Source organism: Diadema antillarum, unplaced genomic scaffold (assembly GCF_040938485.1).
Source record: "Diadema antillarum isolate AM-2024a unplaced genomic scaffold, OU_Dant_1.0 scf00000178, whole genome shotgun sequence".
NCBI lineage: Eukaryota > Metazoa > Echinodermata > Echinoidea > Diadematoida > Diadematidae > Diadema > Diadema antillarum.
This window is the reverse complement of record NW_027271067.1, coordinates 68,817-90,357: the sequence shown is the minus strand read 5'-3', so window position 1 is coordinate 90,357 and position 21,541 is coordinate 68,817. Positions and strand designations below refer to the sequence as shown.

Below are 21,541 nucleotides of genomic sequence, written 5' to 3'. Positions count from 1 at the left end.
CTCATTATCACTGCTGTCTGTCAGTATGGTATCTTTGAATGGTCAAACAATCGCTGAGGTTCAGCCTTGAGCTCAATAACGTAGGTTTGATTGTCCCGGCACCAATAGCTTACACGGTGTCGCAATCCTCGCACCCGCCACAAAGGGGGTCGTCAATTCACTTCTTCTTCTGCCGGAGGATCTCCAGGACAGGCTGTATGGGGACTTCATCCCCCTCGTGGCAGCAAGTCTCCACAACACGTTTGATGTGAGACGGCGAGATGCCCAGCTGGTAGATCAGGTTGTAGTTGGTGACGAGGCGAAACATCTCTTCCTTGTCGAGACAACCTACGGGCAAAAATAAAGATAATAAAAGCAAAGAAGATGACTTGTTCAACAACTCTTCGAGATTCAAGGGCCAAGATAGTGTGTTTGGAAGTACTGATCCCAAAAGTGATAGGGTCATCATCAAGGAGAGAGATTAAAGAAACTTTGTAATCACAACAGTCAAGATTTTTCCCTACCGTTAATCTACTAAAATAAAGAATGATGAATGTACTTCATGATGGTACAATATAAGCATCTACAGTGATCTAAAACAGCACAATTGGTCATTGGAACAATTGCATCATCATTGTGATAATAAAAAGGTACCGGGTGGCACTTTGATGAGTATGTAAATTTTGCAATTAGCATGTGAAGTGTTAATCCTCGATAAATTCATCTACAACATACACCTACATGTACACTCAACTTAGTGTGCATATGCTGCAAATGTGTCATATAAGACTTTGTTTGTAAGTAAATCATTTCCAGCTTGTTCAGTGACTAGATATTGATCAATCAAAGTTAGCTCGGCAGCACTTAACAATGGTCATGCTTAGATGCTTTGCACTATTTTCTCTCTTTATGTGCTTGGCTGGCATCTGATACTAATTCAGCATGAGTCTCGCAAGTACTGACACAAACCTGTCTTGGCTGCGTCGTTGCTGTACAGTCCCTTGGCGAGGTGCAGAAAGCCCTTGAACCAGTCCTCTCTCCGCTGTTTCTCGTTCTGCTGCTGCGACGTCGCCGCGACGTCCTGCTCTGCCCGGTGACGCTGCTGGGGCCGCTGGCGGTACTCCTTGGCCACCCGCCGGAGCTGCTCAATCTCGTAGTCCTCCCCCTCGAATGGGGGCGACAAGGGGGGCGGGGATGGGGTGACATGCTGGTCGGTTGGCGTGTCGTTTCTCGTGATTTCCAATTCCACCTGACTTACATCGGGGTCGTGCTTGCGTTGAGTCGTTTCGATCCTCTGCGCAAAAGGAAAAAGTCATGAAAAGGATTGAGGTAATCACAGATTACACGATTCAGACATAGAAATTCATAGTGTAGCTCTTTACAATCCTGTTCTCTTTATTGTGAAACCCTCACTCGACATATTCATTTATACCACATCTCTCAACCTTCTTGCTGTTTTTAACGTCATCAAATCTGCACCAAAGAGCATGGAAATTATTAAATTAAAGAGTTCCGACTAACCATAGGGGGTCTAGTTACTTACAGCCAAGGGCTGCCTTAGCCAGGGCGGGGATGCTACATTATCTGGCTCTGGTGATGGCAAAGCTTCCCTGATTGGTCTTTTGGGCCAAGTATTGGGCCTTCTGGACTCGACGGGTCTCAGGTGGGGGTCAGCCACTAGCCTGGCCCCATCTCTGGACCCTTCCCTGGAACTACGCCCTGCCACAGCGGGGTTGCTCCAGTGGTCCATGCTGGGGCTGTTCCTAGCACCAAGCTGTTCGGAGGACCTTCTCTGGTCCCGCTGCGAGGACTGGTTGGAGTCCTGTCGAGGCGTGGAGATGTCTCCAGAGTTGACCCTCTCCAGCAAGTCTAGGAGGGTTATCCAGCTGGGGAGAAGAACATAACACACAGTTCTTGAATTCTGTATTGAACAAAATGCCTACATCTGTCTGGGACTTTATGACAAATCAATCAATATGACCAGTAATGATTTCTTATTGCATCTAACAGTACACGCTGGAAACAGCTTTTGAATGCTTCTGATTACAAACCGTGTAGGTCACTCAAGTCACAAAATTGGTCTGAAAGAGTTAAATATTATTGCCAACTGAAAAAAGGAAAAGAAATATCTTACTACATCTAAAAGTATAACATGTACAATAAACTCCGCCAATGTGACCTGTAATACTGGCAGTTTGTTCCATTTACTCAGTTCACTGTAACATACTTTGCTTCTGATTCGGTCACACAAGTTATGTAATTGGTCTGAAAGAAACAGACAATGCTCCCTAACTGAAATGATCCTAGATTTAACCTAGTATCTTAACACTTAAAGTTAACTGACTGTTTTTGTTGCTGCTTTTTTTTAAACATATTTTAATCAAAGACATCAAACAAGTTTCAAAGCCAGTTGAAGTCTTCTAGTCCATAAGCTATTTCCCCTAAATGGGCCACAAAAAACTCTAAAGACAACAAACCCTCTTAAAGGGATGGTACAGTATTGGTGGAGATGAGAATTGGGCGTTTAACTTTTTGCAAGATACCAAGAAAACACTTATAAAATAGTACAGAGCATACCATTTTAAGAAGAATTCAAAGTTTATTTGATGAAAATTGGGTTTGGAATGACTGAAACATCCAAAAACAAAGTAAAACAAAGCGATCGTAATAAAAGGTGGCTCCCACACTTTATTAGATATCTCAGCCATTTCAAAACCAATTTTCATCAAATAAACGTTGAATTCCTCATGGAATTACATGCTCTTTCATATTTCATAAGGGGTTTCTCATTATCTCACCAAAAAATGTTAGAAACCTGAAATTAGGTCTCAACCAAAACTATACAATCCCTTAAAGTGGTGAAGGTCAAAGGTCACCATACCTGAGTTGTCCATTTCCTGTATCCATCCTCTGAATCATCTTGTTGAGAAGGGAGCCTTGGATCGGGATCCGGTAGAATAAGAACAGTTCATCCAGCTGTCGGATCACATGGGATAACATAATAGCGAATAAAAATGTCAAGTATTGCTTCATCAGGTCAGTGGCTGATCTGAATCTCAAGACAAGAATAGTTTAACTGGATATCTGAAATATTCTTATGCATAGAGACAAAATGGAGGTTGCCACTGACAGCTCACATTAAATATTCTGATAGAGCAATATTTGATTCAGAGTTTATTATCGTGAGTAATATGAAAGTGAAAGACTTTCTTCAATGTCCTACTCACCAATAGAGCATCATTTTCTGTGTGACTATTTAAAAAAAAAATCATATTCTACTATTTCTGTGGTCTTAAGATAATTGATGGTTAAAACACAGTTGTAGCTAGCCAAATACAGCTTTAAAGTATACTGTAACATACTACTATTGATAGTTATTACAAGAAAAGAGAGAGACAAAGCAATCTGTAAATTTACAATGTATGCTATTGAAAAAAAAAAATGTCTAATCTTACATTAATATCTTTAAACACTGACACAACTGATATTTTGCATTGGGCCAATATCAGTGAACCTCATATATGCATTTGTAAGTGAAAGTACTTTAGCAAATACTATAATATATTCCAAATATAATAGCATGCTCTAATCTTCATCCGAGTCAAGCAGAATGCAAAATAAACAAACATTTCCATAAGGTGTAATATTCCATCTTTCCAGTAAATTTCTCAAATTCTCTGCTTTATACTCTTTGAAAAAAGTAAAAATTATAGATACACTTCTTTGATTTAAGATGTGTGTTCTTCGTCTTCATCTTCATCTTCATCTTCATCTTCATGACCTCATCTTCAAGAAGGAAGTTATTTCAAGTTATCGTCATGGCAACTTACATCCTTCTGGGAGAAAGTTCCCTGTTGGTGCTTGTCCTTTTTCAAGCACATGGCCCTCATCCCTTCGATGTCGATCGTCTTTTTCTTCTTGCCGTCGGTGAACTGCTCCTCGAGTGTTCGAATCAGTTTGGCATCATCCAGCTCTGAAAAGGTCCTCAAAGGTTTCCTTAGAAAAAAAGAAAAGAAAAGGAAAGGAAGATGGTCAATGGCTGGTTTTTATATGGTCAACTACATTTCAGGGAAGCAGTTTTTCTCGGCTTGTATTGGGTCTGCTTGAGACATGAAAGTCCTCTGATTCAACTCACCAAAGGATTGTTTGATGTCAATGTACTAGAATCAAAACATTCTCTCACACACAGGAAGGTATACAGGAAAACACATAATGCAGCATGGATTAAAAGAATAAAACAAAACAAAAACAAATCTTAATATCACTAACATTTTTTTTTATTTACTCACTTTGTTTCAAATGATGGCTTCCACTTTTCTTGTTGTCTGAAAGTGAGAAGAAAAGGAACAAGAAGATACAATGGTTAGAGAAAGTCTGTTCATCGGACAAAACACACACAATACTCATATTTCATAAAGACAACAAATATCTATCACACAAAGTGCTGTTGCAAACTGCAAAGAATAAACCCCATAACAAAAACAAAGTGAAAAGGATGTTCCAAAGTTCATCTTGTTATTAAGTAGTCTTAAATTCCCACAAAAATGAAACCTAAGAAATTTGCGGAGCAACTGGGCAACATAAAAGAGAACAGGGTACTGGATGGCTCCTAAATCTTTACGACACAAACACACAGACCAATTCTGAATTCAACAACTCGCCAAATAGTCTTTAAGGCAATATAGTGCTAGCAAAATGTATGGCATTATTATCTGGATGTTGCTTTGCCTTTTCTATGCACCTAGTTCAAGTTCAATACTACAAATACCAGGTACAAGTTAACTCTGTATGTGCCATAGTGGAACCCCTGTGTGCCATATTACTCTGAGACACCAACTCAGTCATTCCTTGGGAAAACATTACGTTTTTCAAATCTATGTAAATTTCATAGATTTCTGTTAATCTTAACTTGAAGTGAGCAAAGTTGTAGATAAAATGCCAAGGTTTGCTTTGATGTAAAATGTATAAGAAATATATGACTATTTTATCCTTCAAATGACCAGTAGCTACATTGTTGTACAGGCATGACTTTTACACACAAAACAGTGACAGAGACTTAGAATCTACATGCTGATCCAGAAGGGAACACCGCTTGCTATTCAATCATCACATAAAATGCTAGCTATTTTGTGAGATGAACAGAATCACGAGAAATGCTTTCGCTGCACTGTGGTATTTGGCGATTTATCGATCGGTTTGGGCGGGTTTGTGCATTTGAGCAGAATATGTGAAGTTGGCATGCGGTCGACTGAGTCGGACGTGCGAACATGGCATATAAAGAGTTAAGAGAATGTATTGCATATGATTGGTTTTTAGAGTACTACAGCATACTTGGCCATTTTTCTCTCCTTCTCCTTCTGCTTCTCTCTCTCCTGGTGTCGCTTCTTGGCCTCTTCGTGCTCCTCGTATTTCTTGATCTGATTGTCCAGTCTGGCCAACTCCTGGTCGGTTGCCCCCTGGTCCTCTGCCTCATGCACAAATCTACATGGTGACCACACAAATTTGACCAAGCATCAGCAAGAGAGAATGTGCACGTGGAGGAAAAATAGAAGGACACAACTGACTCACAAATCTAAGGCATATCCCACAGAAACAACATTTGTTCCCTATTTGTCAGATTGATCATACACAGGCTTGAAGCCTCAAATAAATGCTGTAGTTGAATAGATCAAATAAATTCAAGCCAAACCTTTTTGTTTGTTTTCTTCAGAATTCAGCGACAAAAAAAAAAAAAAAAATCACAAGACATAAAAATGTCATGACATGAAAATGTTATACATAAAAGCCACATCTTTGCTTTGACTATTTAAACCTTCTAAGTCCATAGTACAGTTGGCTGTGTATTCATCGATATCATGCGTAATTTGAAATAGTCGTTCAACTTCCAAAAGATTTACAATTTGAAAGTTCTCATTTTTGTTTAAAACTCAACCCTTTTTAATAATGTACAGTATGGAAATCAGTTAACAAAACAAAACCATGCAAATAATTTTCAAGAACATCCTCAAGTTCAGGAAGAACAGCAGTTTTGATAAGTTGGATCAATTTTCTCGTAACAGATGTTTTTACTATCATGAGATTAAGCAATGAGTATAGCAACTACATCCTCACTTTTCCACATTTGCTTGGAGGAGTGTCTGCGCTTTGGCTGAACCGAGCTTGGCCCTTGCCAGAAACTGGATCAGCTTTTCGTAGTTCACTATGTCTGGATTGGACTCCTTGGCAAAGTTTGAGAAGAGTAGCCTGAGCGTTGTCAGGGGGATCGGGAGCTTGTGCTGGTGCCCGACCATGTTCATCTGCGCCTGGGACACGTAACCATGGAGACCGTGGTCGAACTCGGCAAGGTCTGTGTACATCTCCTTGAAGTGGAGGGCGTCGTAGTTGGCCAAATGCTGCGACACCTGCTCCGTCAGCGACGGCTTGTTGGCGATCGGCGACAAGACCGGCGTGGAGGCAAGCTTGACGGGAAATGGCTTGCGGAGGAGGTCCTTGATGGTGAACGGGTCCTCCTGACCGTTGCTGGAGCTCCGATCTTCGCCATGGTCACCTGCATCCTGGTTGCTCTCTCCCTGAATCGGAGGTAGGGGTCTGAAGACAAAGACAATTCAGTGCAGCCATTATTTCATACCAGTATTTCTCCACATTTTCATGTAGCAAATACTGCCATCTACATCTCAATCATGCAGAAAGTTTCAAATACATAATACAAAACGACGGTGCAATTTTTCTTTGCCTGAGCTGATTGAGTGGAATATGTATTGGGAACATATTGACCATATTTCACTCTGAAGCTTTAAAGATATTCTCTTGTATGTAATGCCAAGTAACTTTGAAATCCAAAATGCTACAAACATATGGACACAATTATATAGATTAATTTTCTATCAGGGCTGCAAATGATAAAATGTGTACATAGTACCAATATATTCACACAATGTTTAGCTCATTTCCTGAAAACCTTCTGTAACAAGCACAAGAGTAAAACTTCACCAAGGCCTCACAACCACCCACAACAACAAACAATCTGTCAAAACAATGATAACAACACTACTACTACTACCACCTCTTCTGATGATGAAAGCAGTAATGACAACAGCAAATAATGAAGATAACATCAATGATAAGAAGAAGAAAAAGAAAAAGAAGAAAAAAAAATGATAGTCATGACTGACTTTGACCTGTCCTCCTGGATCCTGCCAGTTGAGTGAATGTGTGAGTTGCTTATGTCTCTGGGTGCAGTTTGGGAATAGATCTTCCTGTAGCCATTGGGTAGCTGAAATAGTAGACACATACGATCATGATGGAAAAGATGTTTACAGCAGCAAAACCAGCCTTAAAGGCATAATTTACCATTTGTAGATGAAACAAAAACCCAGCATTAGTGCTTCATAATAGTTCTAAAATGTGAGCTAGGGATAGAAACAAGCAATGTAAAAAATTTGAACCAGTATAATCAATGTTAAGTATTATTAAATATACAAATGTGAAAATAGTTATGATAAAAATGTTTTCAGACTAAACCATCCACAGTTATGGTTTAATGAGAAAAATAGTGATAATATCTCCATATATTTTAGGCTTTATTGCAAAACTCTATATTTGGTAGCATGTTTTGTGATACAACTGACCTACACATATGCATCAAACGTGATATCTTGAACATTTTTAAAATCACTACTCCCAAAGGTAAACTGGACCTTTAACCTCACATACTGTGGTATTTTACAAAGTATTGAAGACAATGAAATATGAACTGTCTTGGTACAGTGTGGGCAAATCACAACACAAAAATATCATAAACATGCCTTCAATCACATAATCATATGAACGCATCATGTCTCACAACTTGCCTGAAAACTACTGTAAAAGCGGATATTTTCGCGCGACTAATTTTTCGCACTCGGCCGGGTAAGAAGAGTTTCGCATGTTTTTAATTCCGCAGAATCAAGACATCAACTACTGGAACATATCATGGCAAGCAAAAATATTTGCAGGTTTTTATTTTCATGCTAGTTTTTCTGCGCGAAATGCGCAAAAAATTCAACACGTGAAAATTTCCACTTTTACAGTAGATCAGCTTTGAAAATGCTACATGTAAACCTAATAATGGATTTTTATCTAAATTTATTCATTTGTTCATTGATTTAGTCATCTATTTGTTTATTCATTCATTTATTTATTCATGTTTTCTTTAAATAAATACAGGATAGGCACATTCACAAAAATAGAAAGGCAAGTACACTTGTAGCATTATGATTCATGCAAATAACACAAAACAGTGGCATAAACAAGAGAAATAAACTACTGTACACGCTGAATATTTCATGGGGATTTTATTTTCACGAATTTGGAGTCAGGTGCTATTCGCGAAATTAAAGACATGCCAAAGTAATGACTCTGATCCCGATATGAATGTGACACACACATATATTTCTCTGTTCCATACAGTACTCCACGATCGCGAATTTAACCACTTGCGAAATCGTCTGAAGTCCCGATATGCGAAAATTTAGCCTCGCTAAATATATGGCATATACAGTATATACATTTCTGTTGCATACTTTACAATAGTGCATTCTTCAAAGGTAAACAACTGGGAAATGGAGAGAGTAACTATAGAAAAAAAAAAGTCTAATAAGGGTGACAATGATTGACACAAAGAATGGAAAATATCATTTCTGTCACTACTCTACACCAGTTGATATTTTTCTTATGTTATGTCTTTGTGCAAACTGATTAACAATGATCTTTCCTTATTATCATTTTATCAAAACAACAGATAGCACTGCACTGCCTTATAGCATATTTTTATTACATAAACTTGTGTCAAAAATATACTCACTGGTTCTGGACTGTTGTTGTAGCTGTTGTTATTACTCTCCTTAACAGGAGGCTGATACTGCATGGGTGGGGTTCCATGGGGCCCATTCCTGAGAACTTCACCAGATTTTTGTCTGCTGGCACTGCAACAGCAACAAAAAAACAAACCAAACAAACAGAAATTTACTAGTGATGCACAGATATAGTATTTTTTTTTTTGTGCGGGACTTGTGCAGGACGGCTATGGCAAATTATTCATTTTTACAGTTTGTAAAGTTTGTGAGGTTGGTCACAGCTCAAGACTTTGGCAACTTCATGCAATATTGACAGGCACAAACAAGGCTTATATCTCAAAGCATGTGAATCATCTTAACAACAAACTTGTCTATATTCTTTCCATCCTGTGCTAATCAATTTTGATGGCTTCTGTAGAAAGTATTTCCACAAGAAAAAGAAGTAAGCTACTGATTCCATGGAAATGCAAATGAAGATATGCAGCTGTACATTTGACTGGAGGTGATTTACAGTAGGGTTGAATCTAAGGGCCCTGTCACACTACAGCGAATGCCCAATGAATGCCAAGCGAAAGCCTAACGAATTCGAAAATGCGAAGACAGTTTGCATGTCTGACATTCTTTGAATTCATTAGCTATTTGCAGGGATTCGCAGAGATACGCTGGAGATTTTAGACATGTTTTTAAAAAAAAATCGTCTCCAGCGTATCTTTGCGAATCCCGACGAATAGCTAATGAATACAAAGAACGCCAAGCATGTTACGAACTATTCTAGTATTACCAACGGACGTGAACATATCTTCACATTTTCCAATTTATTGGACATTCGTTGGGCATTCGTTGGGCATTCGCTGTAGTGTGACGGGGCCTTAAGAACAGTTCATTTATTCATTTTTTTTTCTTTCTGATGTTTGTTGTCTGTTTCATTCATTTAAAATTCAAACAAATTCATGTTTTAAGAAAATTGAAAGTAACATCCATCCTTACACTTCAGAATTAAGTTTGAAAGAAATGCTTGTGCAATAATATACAACCATTTAATCGATCAATTTGATGCACATCTTGTCTTTAAATACCTCGAAGGTGGTGTTCTTTCTGCGACTTCTACTGCCTTGCCTCCAATAATCTTGACCTTTGTTGTGGGCTGGACGTCTGTTCCGAAGGGAGCATTTCGCGCTGTCGACGCAAAATTTCCTCCCCGCCGACTCATGTTGGCCACTCAAGCTCGGGATCCATTCTCTGGTGGAATTTCAAAATGAACAAGCATAAGAGATAAGTGGATCGTGAATACGCAAACGCTCATTGCTTTCCTTTAACTTCAGACTAGAAGCAGAACTCTAGAATTCTTGTAGTTGTACCTACCTTGTTGGGCAATTGGGGGCCTACATAGTCATAGAAAATAGGCTGCATTTAATGGCAAATCTTCTAAAGCAATGTAAATGATTCAATGGTCTTCTTATGCAATGGTTCTCCAATTCATGCATGGGTGTTATTATCAACATGATCAAGTCCTATTTAGTAGGGGGTCTAACACGTTAGATCTATTGCTGGAATGACTCAATATAAAAACCTGTTCATGCCATGCACTATTTATCAATATAAAATAGCATACATACTTATGATACAGGCCGGCAGTGCATGACAAAAGTTATAGTGCACGCAAAATATAACGATTGCAAACAATAACCCACTATCGATTTGATATCGTTTTTTGCTCCATCATTTTAATCATCGAGTACTGAATCCCAAATGCTCCATACAATCATTATATCGGTACACTTACATTTATTGACTAAAGTACTAGTAAGTCATTAGACTTAGAGCGCTAAATTTAACTTTGTAATATTGTGAATGAGCATTTGGCTTGCCATAGACGTTTGCGTGGTCATTTTTCAAACGAAGGCTGCGATGAATTGGGGAGTGCTGCAAAGGCAAAGAAGTGGAGGAAACAACCAGAAAACAGGAGGAAACAGTGGAAGAGGTGAGTCAAAATGTTTACTTATCAATCCTGTACATATTTTTCACAGATTGGTTTGAAAACCAAGCTGCAAGAAAATAATAATAAATTTAACCATCTTTATGCGGGCGCAGGGCGGGGGCGGAACTTGGTCGCAGTTGCGTTCAACCAGAACGGTTGAAACTGTCGCAATAGCGTATGTATCAAAGGTGTCTGTCTAAGAAGCGAAAAACTGACCCAGCAAATGTCATTATTATAAAAGAGAAGTTTTTCGCGGAATTATTGTTAACAGTTACACATACTTGTCGGTCAACACACAAACACTCCATACCCATAATGGCCAAAGCAATGATGGCATAGCCAGCGCAGCCGCAGCGCGCAGCGACCATCGACTGGCATCACACTACAAGAAACCCTTCTTCTTCTTCCAGAAGAAGAAACAACCAGAAAACAGGAGGAAACAGTGGAAGAGGTGAGTCAAAATGTTAACTTATCAATCCTGTACATATTTTTCACAGATTGGTTTGAAAACCAAGCTGCAAGAAAATAATAATAAATTTAACCATTTTTATGCGGGCGCAGGGCGGGGGCGGAACTTGGTTGCAGTTGCGTTCAACCAGAACGGTTGAAACCGTCGCAATAGCGTATGTATCAAAGGTGTCTGTCTAAGAAGCGAAAAACTGACCCAGCAAATGTCATTATTATAAAAGAGAAGTTTTTCGCGGAATTATTGTTAACAGTTACACATACTTGTCGGTCAACACACAAACACTCCATACCCATAATGGCCAATCAGTTCGGGAAACCCACTCACAAGGGGGGCCCCTCCTTATAAGTAACCCGTCCCCCTTATAAGTAACCCCGTCCCCCTTATAAGTAACCCCCGGGGCACCCCTTATAAGGAGTCTCCACGCTTTTTTGCAATGCAACGCGAAAATGAAAGGACTGCGGCAATTCGCTTGATTATGTCCATAAAGCTTCACAAGTTTCCTAGTTACTCACGAAATTTGAGCAAAATCGGTTTGAGGCATCATATCTAAAATCATGGATTTAAATGCGATGTCAAACGACCCATGCGAATGCTGACATGCGAGCGATTACTGGCGTGAGTGTCGCCAGGCGCGGCGGCGCGGCAATGCTTGAGTGCAGACGTGGCGACCGAGTACGTACTCAGTCGCCACGTCTGCACTCAAGCATTGCCGCGCCGCCGCGCCTGGCGACACTCACGCCAGTAATGGCTCGCATGTCAGCATTCGCATGGGTCGTTTGACATCGCATTTAAATCCATGATTTTAGATATGATGCCTCAAACCGATTTTGCTCAAATTTCGTGAGTAACTAGGAAACTTGTGAAGCTTTATGGACATAATCAAGCGAATTGCCGCAGTCCTTTCATTTTCGCGTTGCATTGCAAAAAAGCGTGGAGACTCCTTATAAGGGGTGCCCCGGGGGTTACTTATAAGGGGGACGGGGTTACTTATAAGGGGGACGGGTTACTTATAAGGAGGGGCCCCCCTTGTGAGTGGGTTTCCCGAACTGCAATGCACTGATGGCATAGCCAGCGCAGCCGCAGCGCGCAGCGACCATCGACTGGCATCACACTACAAGAAACCCTCCCTCTCTATTGTGTTTTTTACACTTATTTCTCAACAATTAACATGCTCTACAACATAAAATAGGAGTGCCGATAGCGTTAATACAGAAACTTGCTTACATCAGTTGATACATAGAAAAGTATGATTTTACCTGAAAGCACTGTAGTCGGCTCCCGTGTTGTTTTGCTACCTGGCTACGCAACGCGACTACTGCATTAGCGAAAATTAACTGTTCTCACTCTTACACGCAGATATGTCGCATACTGTAGATTTGATGAGAAAATGAGCACCATGCAACATAACACCAGAGGCCGAGTGAGGGCTCTCTTCATGTCGTCGTCTTTCCGTCGTCTACTACTTGTACCAAAGAGAAATTCCTCCCCACCACATGGAAAAATCTCTTTGCGTATCTGAGTATTTTAACTCGATTTCTGCAACCAAGAGTGAGTTTCGTTGAAGCGCACGCACCCATCGTCACATTCAAATAGATTTTCTCACTATCTGGACCAATACTCATAAAGCTCTTTGATCACATTCTACTCAGTAATTTAACATCTGACTGAAAAAACACCAAATTTATCCATTATCATTGCATTACTGATTTTTTAACTGATTTGTTATTACATATAATAGCAACGGCCACGCCAAGCATAGGGAAAACTTCACTCTTCACGTTAATTACACGGAAATTTTCGTAGGAGAAGGTTGAGACAGACGGTGTTTATATTTGTTTGTAATTGAGATGCAAAAGGATTACAGAGTGTAGTGTGGCTTTGCGGAGCATGTTTGCAGAGACTCCAACTCTCCCGTTTTCGACGGGAGATCTCCCGCCGAAAACCCATTTTTGAAAAATCTCCCGTTCTCCCGCTTGAGATTTAAATACTCCCGACCTGGTTCTGTGTCTCCCGTTGGAAATGATTTCTTGCTTATTGCTATCGTATGTTGAAAAAATAAGCCTTAGATAGCACCAGAGAGCATCTAGAACCCTAGGAACTTCGCGCTTCGCACACATGAACTTGGAGTCTCCCGTTTGCTAAGGGTTTCGGGCGGGAGAATCTCCAGATCAGAAGGTGCTTGGGGTTGGAGTCTCTGTTTTTGTTTTGTTTATTTCTTTCACTTACAGATGGTTTGACGTGGAGTTCCTAATGTTGTTGTATTTGTTTATTTGTTTATTTATTTATCTATTTATCTATCTGTTTAATTATTCATTCATTTATTTTTCGGTTAATTTACCAAATCAAAAACTATTATACTAAAAAACCTCAATTCATTTAATTTTATATAGAGCCCAAGCTATTTCAACCCATTAGATAAACACGCCCGATGCAGTTATACCTTTATTTTTAATTTCTGCATTTCCTTTCTTCTTCTTCTTCTTCTTCTTCTTCTTCTTCTTCATCTTCTTTTTCTTCTTCTTCATCTTCATCATCTTTTGGCTTCGTCTTCTTCTTCTTCTTCTTCGAGTCTTCTTCGAGTCTTCTTCGTCTTTTCTTCTTCTTTTTCTTCTTCATTCGTTCTTCATCTTCTTTTTCTTCTTCTTCTCTCTCCACAGCTAACCACTTCTCGATGTTTTGCAGGTAATTGGTTGTATATACAGTCTCTCCTGTTGTCTTGTTGTGGTGACAGTCTTGTCTATGGTGTATAGTGGACTTCAAACCACTTAAATATCAGTACTTTTTCTTTTAATTACAAGTAATATCTTTTTAGCGTTTCCCTCCATTTTTCCTAAATACATATTGTTCTCCTCGGTGATTTATCACAATGTTTCGTCATTACAATATAATCTTAGGCCTACTATGATAATGCTTCACAATTGCTATACACTTTGTTCCTTTCACAATGTATTATTCCTTTGATATAGAAAAAATGAAATGTATGTATAATGTTTTTATGTTTTGTCTAAAAATGTAAATAAACTTGCATTGAATTGAAACCTCCCGAGTTCGTCCTCATGCAAAGTAACATATGTATTAGGGACTAGAAGAGTAAAAAACAAACTTGTAAAGGAATGCAGCAGGTGTTTTAATATTATCGGTGTTAGTGTTATTTTAATTATGTTCTCTTCCTCATTCCAATGCATCTTACCATCTGTTTTTACTACCTATTATATAACTATAATATCACACGTATAGGCCCTACTGTCCTGGACATCTTCCACTACAACGACTCTTCCTCCTCCTTCTTCTCCTTTTTCTCCTCCTCTTCCTGCTCCTCTTCTTCTTCCTCCGTCCCCTCGACCTCTTATCCCGACCCCCTCTTCCGCTCTCCTGTTTTTTTCTTCTTCTCATATATAGTCTGTCAAATCCTTTTCATTGGCTCCCGTTTCGAAAAGGTGTTCACATCTGACGATCTATCTCCACGGCCTGTTCATCAGTAACAGGTTTTGTTTTAAATACTATTTTATTCTTCATCAATGGGAAGCACAATGTACAAACAAATTTATACAAAACTCTCTGGACCAATTTCATAATCATTTTCATCTATGGAAACAAAATTTATACCGAAACTTAACATCAATTTAATACATTTTGATACACTCTGATACATTTTTTTTTCACAATCCACATACACATCTCTTTTTTTTTCTATCTTTACACTGCTAATCCCTTATTCTCTTTTTAATTTTATTCCTTCATACATTACAAATTTTATTAACTAAATCACTAACCCAAAGATACTTTCTTTTCAACATTCATTCAATCCAACTTAAAATATCAATATCCATTGATTGAAGTTTATGGTTAAAAAACACAAAACAAACACAAAACCCCCCGACCACCCTGAATCCCGTCCATTTTCCCTCTTACTACCCTACCCCATTCCCCCTCCCCTTCCAAATCCCCCTGCATGGCCCTCACAACAAAACCTCAAAGACAACTACTAGTACTGTAAAACAGTGTACAATATAATCGATCAGGTTGTGAACATAATCGATTCACCAATATTGACAACGTGCGTATGGCGAAATAGGAATCCCCTCTTTCACGCCAGGAAGGCTTGACCAAACAAGGGAGAAATAAAATGGCAGACGCGTTTGGAGGAGATCTATTCAGTGTTTTCGATGATGCAACGACATCAAAAGGAGAAAAGCCAGGAACAAGTTCAGAGAAAGGGTCAGATAAAAGGTATGTAGACGAAAAAGTTAAATAAGTTAGACTGCGAGTTTCACACAGCTCAGTCCCATTCATATCCATACATGTTGTAAAATTTAGATGTGCTTGAAAATGATTGACCATGTTGACCTTGACGTGGTGCATGCTGATGGTGGACAGTCGTGGGGCCCATGCCATGCGCATACGGTACGGTGGCGTGGCGTGAACCCACCGTGTGATAATCATGTTCTAAAAAAACAGACTGAATAATTCGTCTGTTAGAAGTGTGACTGTTGGGAGGAGTTTTTAAAATATTTTTTTTTTTTTTTTTTTCATTTTTGGCTCTCACAGCACGGGGATTCTTAGACAGAAAGATCCGTCTGTCCGGAGGACTCTTTTATATTTTGCGATTAACGCTGTCCTCCCTAGACAGACGGAAGGTACCAGTACCCATTGCTGTGTGGATGTTATTAGGCAACCACTGTCTCTATGGAAAATTGGGTGAGGTACCTCACCCTTCTCGATTGCGTCTAATTCACGGCCCTAGGTCGGCAAATTTAAGCTTGTATAGTTAAATAAACTATTCAAGAATAGACTACACTCACCAGATTAATGAATAATCCAATATTTCGGTAGAATTTTCAACGTAAAACATACATCAACCAGCCTGTCGCGTCGTCACGTTCAAACTGCAGAAACATACAGTATGAATCTATTAGCCAATCACATGCGAGGTAGTTTCTACGTGTTTTTTTACTAAAACACGTACCTCGCATGTGATTGGTTAATAGATTCAAAATGGCAACTTACTGCTAGTGAACGGCGATGTTGCGATACGGATAAAATTTCTGCATTATAACCGAGTTACTGTGAGTATTTCGATTGCACAATGTGAGAAATTAACCCTAAATATTGCTGCATAATGTGTCATGTCGTGTCAAACTTGTTTGAATGTAAAAAAGCTGTCTGAAATTTGGTTTATCGTAACGTTTGATCTGTGCGCGTTGCTCCACACAGGAGCTGGGATCATTGACTTCGGTCTGTATACGGAGGGGATCCGTGAAGCCAGACGTAGTCTCCGCGGAACATTCCCCGACGGACAGATACAGACCGATCTTTCGGTCAAGGGGATTCTGTGAAGCCAGATAGATGCAGTCTAACCCTAGATCCAGGGGCGGATCCAGGGAGGACCGCAACCGGCGCAAGCCCCCCCCCCCCCCCCCCTTTATTTTTTGTTGAAGCAAAAGAAATAAAAAGAAAAAAATGGGGGGAGGGGTGCGTGCACCCCCCCCTTTAATTTTGTAAACGCGCCCCCTCTTTACGGAATTCCTGGATCCGCCCCTGTAGATCTATGTCTCCGCAGCGCGAAACATATACCCAACAAGATGCAGACTGATTTTTCGGTCAAGATCTCAAAGTAAAGCCGGTTACCCATTTTTCGACCGCCAAAATTGCGGAAGCAAAATAGCGTGCATGATTCGAATGTCTGTGCTCATTGTTAGACCTTGTATGTCCATGCTCCCAACTCGCGACGTACCGCCGTGCGCTGCCTATGATTAACACAGTATGAATGGATTAGCGCATGTGCCACACGCGGACGGAACTGCAGACCTCTATACATCGCACTATGGGAGTGCGGTACTCAATATACTCTACGCTGTGGGAGAGATTCAATGCATACATGTTGCGGTCAAACCGTGGTGAATATCGCAAATTCTGGCAGAGTTGCATGAAAAATATAAATAGCGCGTAAACGCACAAATTATCTCAGAAATGGCTGCCATCATGGCTGTAGTTGTACACGCTGTACAGATTCAATGCAGATGAACAGACTAGTAGTAATTTCATAACGTGGAATGAAGCAAATCTATAATTATGTGTTGCTGTGCAACTTTACTTACCTGTTACTTACTCATTGAACTGCTTATGCGAGCCGACCTGGGAGGGTCGCGACAATGATTCGGGGGTCCGGCGACATGGCCCACTGTGGTGCTCTTCGGAACACGTGTGGAGGTTGTTAGCATAGTTTGAATTTCGCACTTGATTTGCCCTATTTTTATTCATGAATTTCAGGGAATTTATATTCGTAAGAGTGGTCTAGTCATGGAAACAGTCGAATCAAGGGTAACATGCTTTAAACTAAGTGGAATATTGAACATTGAGATCTATAGTAATGAGTATGTACTAGAGCTCAGTCAAGCGATGATCAAATTTTTGATGGCTTACTATAGATGGTTCTAAAGTTGATGTGAATTATTACCATGCTGTCCATGACTTAGACTAGTCAGTTTTCTAGACAGATATACAATTTTATTCAAGTAGACCCCTACCGGTAATAAAAGTGACAAAAGGAAAAGAAAATATGAATTATGAAATATGAAATATGCTTACGCTTTCAAGCCTGTTTCCATGTTTTATGGTACCTTACTGACCTGTGCTCTCTTGTGCAGTGACAGCCTCAAATGTTGCTATTTTGACTCTCGGTATTTGATGATAGAATTGCCTATTCCTACATACAGTTGAACCTCTCGTATCCGGACAAGTCGGGACTGGGGCTCATCCGGATAAGGGATTTGGCCGGATACGGGAGACTCAATGCTTTATGTACATATACATACACATGTACTGCTGTAGCCCATTGTAGTACCACATGTAGTAATGTGTATACTGCAACCTTTTCATTGTTACATTTGGGGATGTTTGGGGATGTTCAAATGTCTGAAGGTAAGCAATTTGGAAGGAAATTTGATGTAATGTATGTTAATCATGTTGGAAGTAATATGTAATTCATGTGTGTTTGTGTAGGAGCTCTCAAGGAATTGGGAATCCCCCTTTCCTCCCGTAATTATTTTTTTTTAAAATCACGGCGAGATTGCGTCCGTATGATAGAGAGATCCGGATAAAGGGAGGCCAGATAAGAGAGGTTCAATTGTACTCTTAAACTCCCCAAACACTGCACAAAGTCCAGACCTTGTACTGTTGATAGTCAAGGGGAAGTTCTGGTAATAATCCTAATGTAGCATTCAAAATAAATGTGAAGACCACTAGTTGTAGCGTGTCAAAATGAATGTGAAATGTTCTTGATTCGGTAACAAACTGTAGTTTGTGAGATGGGGAGATAATTTAAATAAGAGAGAACTGAGAAGACACAAATAGTTTACAGTGCGAGGCTCGGCCGCGGCTCAGCCGCGGCCAAGCCCACCTTCATTTCAGTGTAAACGCGCAGAAGGCCAAATGCGAGGCCAAAGTTGGCCGCACATTTGGCCACGCTCTGGAGGTGGTCGCAGCCACGGTTCGGCCGCGACCAAGCCAGGCCTTTTCTCAGTGTAAACGCAAACTGGGCCAAATGCGCGGCCAATTTTAATCTGGCTTCCAAACCCTCTGTGTGTACTATTTCGCTATTCAGGATATTAACCCCCTCAACGTCGAAAACTAGTATAGTTTAAGGTGGTTTTGTCCTGCAAAGGATTTTTCCTTAGGCAAAGGCTTTTGCCAGAACGGCGACTTTGTCGCCACGGAATCCAGTTGGCAAAGGGTCTGAAAACCAGACTATACCAAATTGCGTTTGTTTACCAGCAGAGCGCCACTACGACAAAATCTTGAAAGGTTTGAATTAAAAGCGTGGCCGAGCCCGGTAGTGTAAACGGACCAATTTGCGGGGCTCGGCCGCGGCTCGGCCCAGCCCCGCACTGTAAACGGGGTCTAGGATGAACCGAAGGCGATGAAGCCTGATAATGCTCTGTTTTATTCTGAGGACAACTCGCCCTCAGTAAACTTCTTCATGAACATAATTTACATATATTCAAACTATAGCTGTGTTCAGACGGAGGCAGTTTTGGTCGGAGTAACTTCGGAGGAAGGGTCGGAGGAAGCTTGGTTGGAGTAACTTCGGAGGATAGGTCGGAGTAGTGCCCGTCTGAACAAGGTCGTGGTAACCTCCTCCGATCGGAGGAACTTACCACGACCTCTTCCTCCAAACGAGATACTCCTGAGTTTTCTCAGGAGTATCTCGCTACCACGACTAGCCGGTCGGAGTAAATTGCCCGTGCGGACAAGCTCTCGGAGTATCTATGAACTTACATGCCTTATGACCTAGGTAAAACTTTCTGGGTCAAGTCGCAATGTTGACATTTTGCGACTCCACGTGCGCGTGTAGAGCAATATTCTAACCTAGTCGATCGCGACGAAGAAGCCAGTGCTCATGCAGAAATTTCCATCAAAAAGAATGGAGAAGACAAATGCCACTGGTAAAAACGTGCAATCGCATGGTCGACGAGCGCGGCGCTACCACTTCCGAAAGTTACACCGACCCTCGCACATAAATTGGTCGGAATTTCTTCCCACGACCATCGTGTGGACACGAGGGTCGTGGTAAGATATGCATTAATTTGAATTTTTATTGCCGTGCCATAAATTTTTACTCCGACTAGAAATATGTCTGAACATGGCTTATCTATAGCAACCAATGGGACTAAATGGAACGGAGGACGTCAATAAAGTGGAAGAGTCTAATTCAATGAATCAACCAATAGATAAAGGGGAGCATGAGATGATGGAAGCAGGAGGGGGTGATTACATGAGAATGGGAGCTGTCTGGGCTCAACTCAAGAATCAGGTGTGGGATGAAATGAATGAACACACTTGAATAGAGAAAGAATGAAGGTGACAAAACTGAAGGAGAGGAAAGGTATCTGAAGTGATGGTGATGGAGGTGACTACTGAATTAATGTCAGACTGCAAGGCAGTGCTGAAAAGCAAACTAATGCAAATTAATACAAGGTCTAGACAGACAACAAAAGGAGAGTAGACAAACCAGATATACAGCAAAGTAAGCAACGACAAAATAATGGTCCTACACTGACATGGGGTATAAACCAGGAATGGATGGAAAATAGATTAGAAAGTAATCAAAATACAACACACACACACACACGCACATGGAAGATATGTGGTATCAACTTATTGATACTCTAGTCGAGGCAAATTCAGTGAGAGCTATTGTCATTCATATGACAGCTGGAAATTCCTAGTATGTGACATGCCTAGCCACGGGACAAATGTGAGTGCAAAGCAGGAAATCTGCCGACAGACACCACATGGCTACATTGTTTTCATCTTTCGATCCTCAGGATCCCAAAGCGGTCAGCAGAGTCAGTGACTTCCGACTTGGGGGAACCGAAGAAGTCCAAGACATCGCTGCTCACTGAGGAACTCAAGTAAGTTACAGACTATGAGTAGATACTTCTTTGTTTGGCGATGGGGCTGTGGAAAGTTGTGGAATTTTCCGGAATTTTCCGACAGTCTATGAAAAGCTTTCAAGATGTCATTTGCAGTTGGCATTTAACATCACAATATTAAGATTTGAGAACTGCCAAAGGGTGCAGGTTCGGGGAAAGAGAGAGTTTGCAAAATTTTCCTTGGCACCTAATTAGCCTGATTGTTTGTAGAAAGGGCAAAGCTGACTATCTGTTACATCGTTGTTCACCTGTCAAATAGCAGTTATTGTTGTGCTCACTTTGTTGATGCATAATAAACAAAATCAATTTGTGGATCAAAGATGCCAATAATGATAAAGTTTGAATTTCATTTGTAATATTTGCTTCTTTCCTGAATGTTTATCATGCAAATTTATAAATCAATTTTGTTTTCTTTTTGTTTTGTTAATTGTTTTTTACCTTCATGCATACCATATGCTCGTATGTATAATGCTAACTGACTGACTGTACTCGGCATGAAGCTGCTGTATGTGATGCCAACATCGCAGTATATATTGATTGTTGCAGATATTCTTTAGATCGTGGCAGCAGGTAGCAGTGCACCAGATACTGTATTTCATTCAGGAGTTTTCCTGTTCTCCTCTTAATGATTAGTTTGTCAGAAATCCTACCCCAAGTCAAGACTCACAATGTGGAATGCCTCGAAGGATGCACCCATGAAGTCGCCATTCCAATCGATGAGGAATACAAACCCCTAGAACCGACCGGCAAGAAGGCAGCAAAGGTGAGTAGAGTTTTTGCATGTCAGCCAGTTTTCCTCTGAAGAGGGTAGTCAAGTGCGATATTGACTTGTAGTGTTACAATGTAG

At 40.4% G+C, this 21,541-nt stretch overlaps 2 protein-coding genes across 2 annotated transcripts in view; one reads left to right on the top strand and one right to left on the bottom strand.

The window, feature by feature from the left end:
* On the bottom strand, positions 1 to 10,048 carry LOC139722928 (uncharacterized). The gene is made up of 11 exons (XM_071634211.1): positions 9,890 to 10,048; positions 8,822 to 8,942; positions 7,152 to 7,252; positions 6,091 to 6,567; positions 5,311 to 5,460; positions 4,269 to 4,304; positions 3,810 to 3,975; positions 2,861 to 2,955; positions 1,523 to 1,865; positions 949 to 1,273; positions 1 to 327 (listed from the first exon to the last, which is right to left on the bottom strand). Exons 1-11 carry the CDS (start codon positions 10,021 to 10,023, stop codon positions 158 to 160), a joined length of 2,118 nt encoding a protein of 705 aa, XP_071490312.1. The 5' UTR covers positions 10,024 to 10,048; the 3' UTR covers positions 1 to 157.
* A 5,286-nt stretch (positions 10,049 to 15,334) lies between these two features.
* Positions 15,335 to 21,541, top strand: part of LOC139722955 (exosome RNA helicase MTR4-like) — a 34,514-nt gene continuing 28,307 nt past the window's right edge. Inside the window, exons 1-3 of the mRNA XM_071634237.1 lie at positions 15,335 to 15,490; positions 20,587 to 20,673; positions 21,328 to 21,457. Coding sequence (XP_071490338.1) covers positions 15,387 to 15,490; positions 20,587 to 20,673; positions 21,328 to 21,457 — 321 coding nt within the window. The 5' untranslated portion in view covers positions 15,335 to 15,386. The remainder of the gene's footprint in view (positions 15,491 to 20,586; positions 20,674 to 21,327; positions 21,458 to 21,541) is intronic.

Coding starts and splice junctions, on each gene's coding strand:
- LOC139722928 (XM_071634211.1), bottom strand. CDS start 10,023: ATGAGTCGGCGGGGAGGAAATTTTGCGTCGACAGCGCGAAATGCTCCC. Junction 7,253..8,821: donor ACAACAACAGTCCAGAACCA/GTGAGTATATTT, acceptor CTACTATTTCAG/CTACCCAATGGCTACAGGAA. Junction 3,976..4,268: donor AAGCCATCATTTGAAACAAA/GTGAGTAAATAA, acceptor TTTTTTTCTAAG/GAAACCTTTGAGGACCTTTT.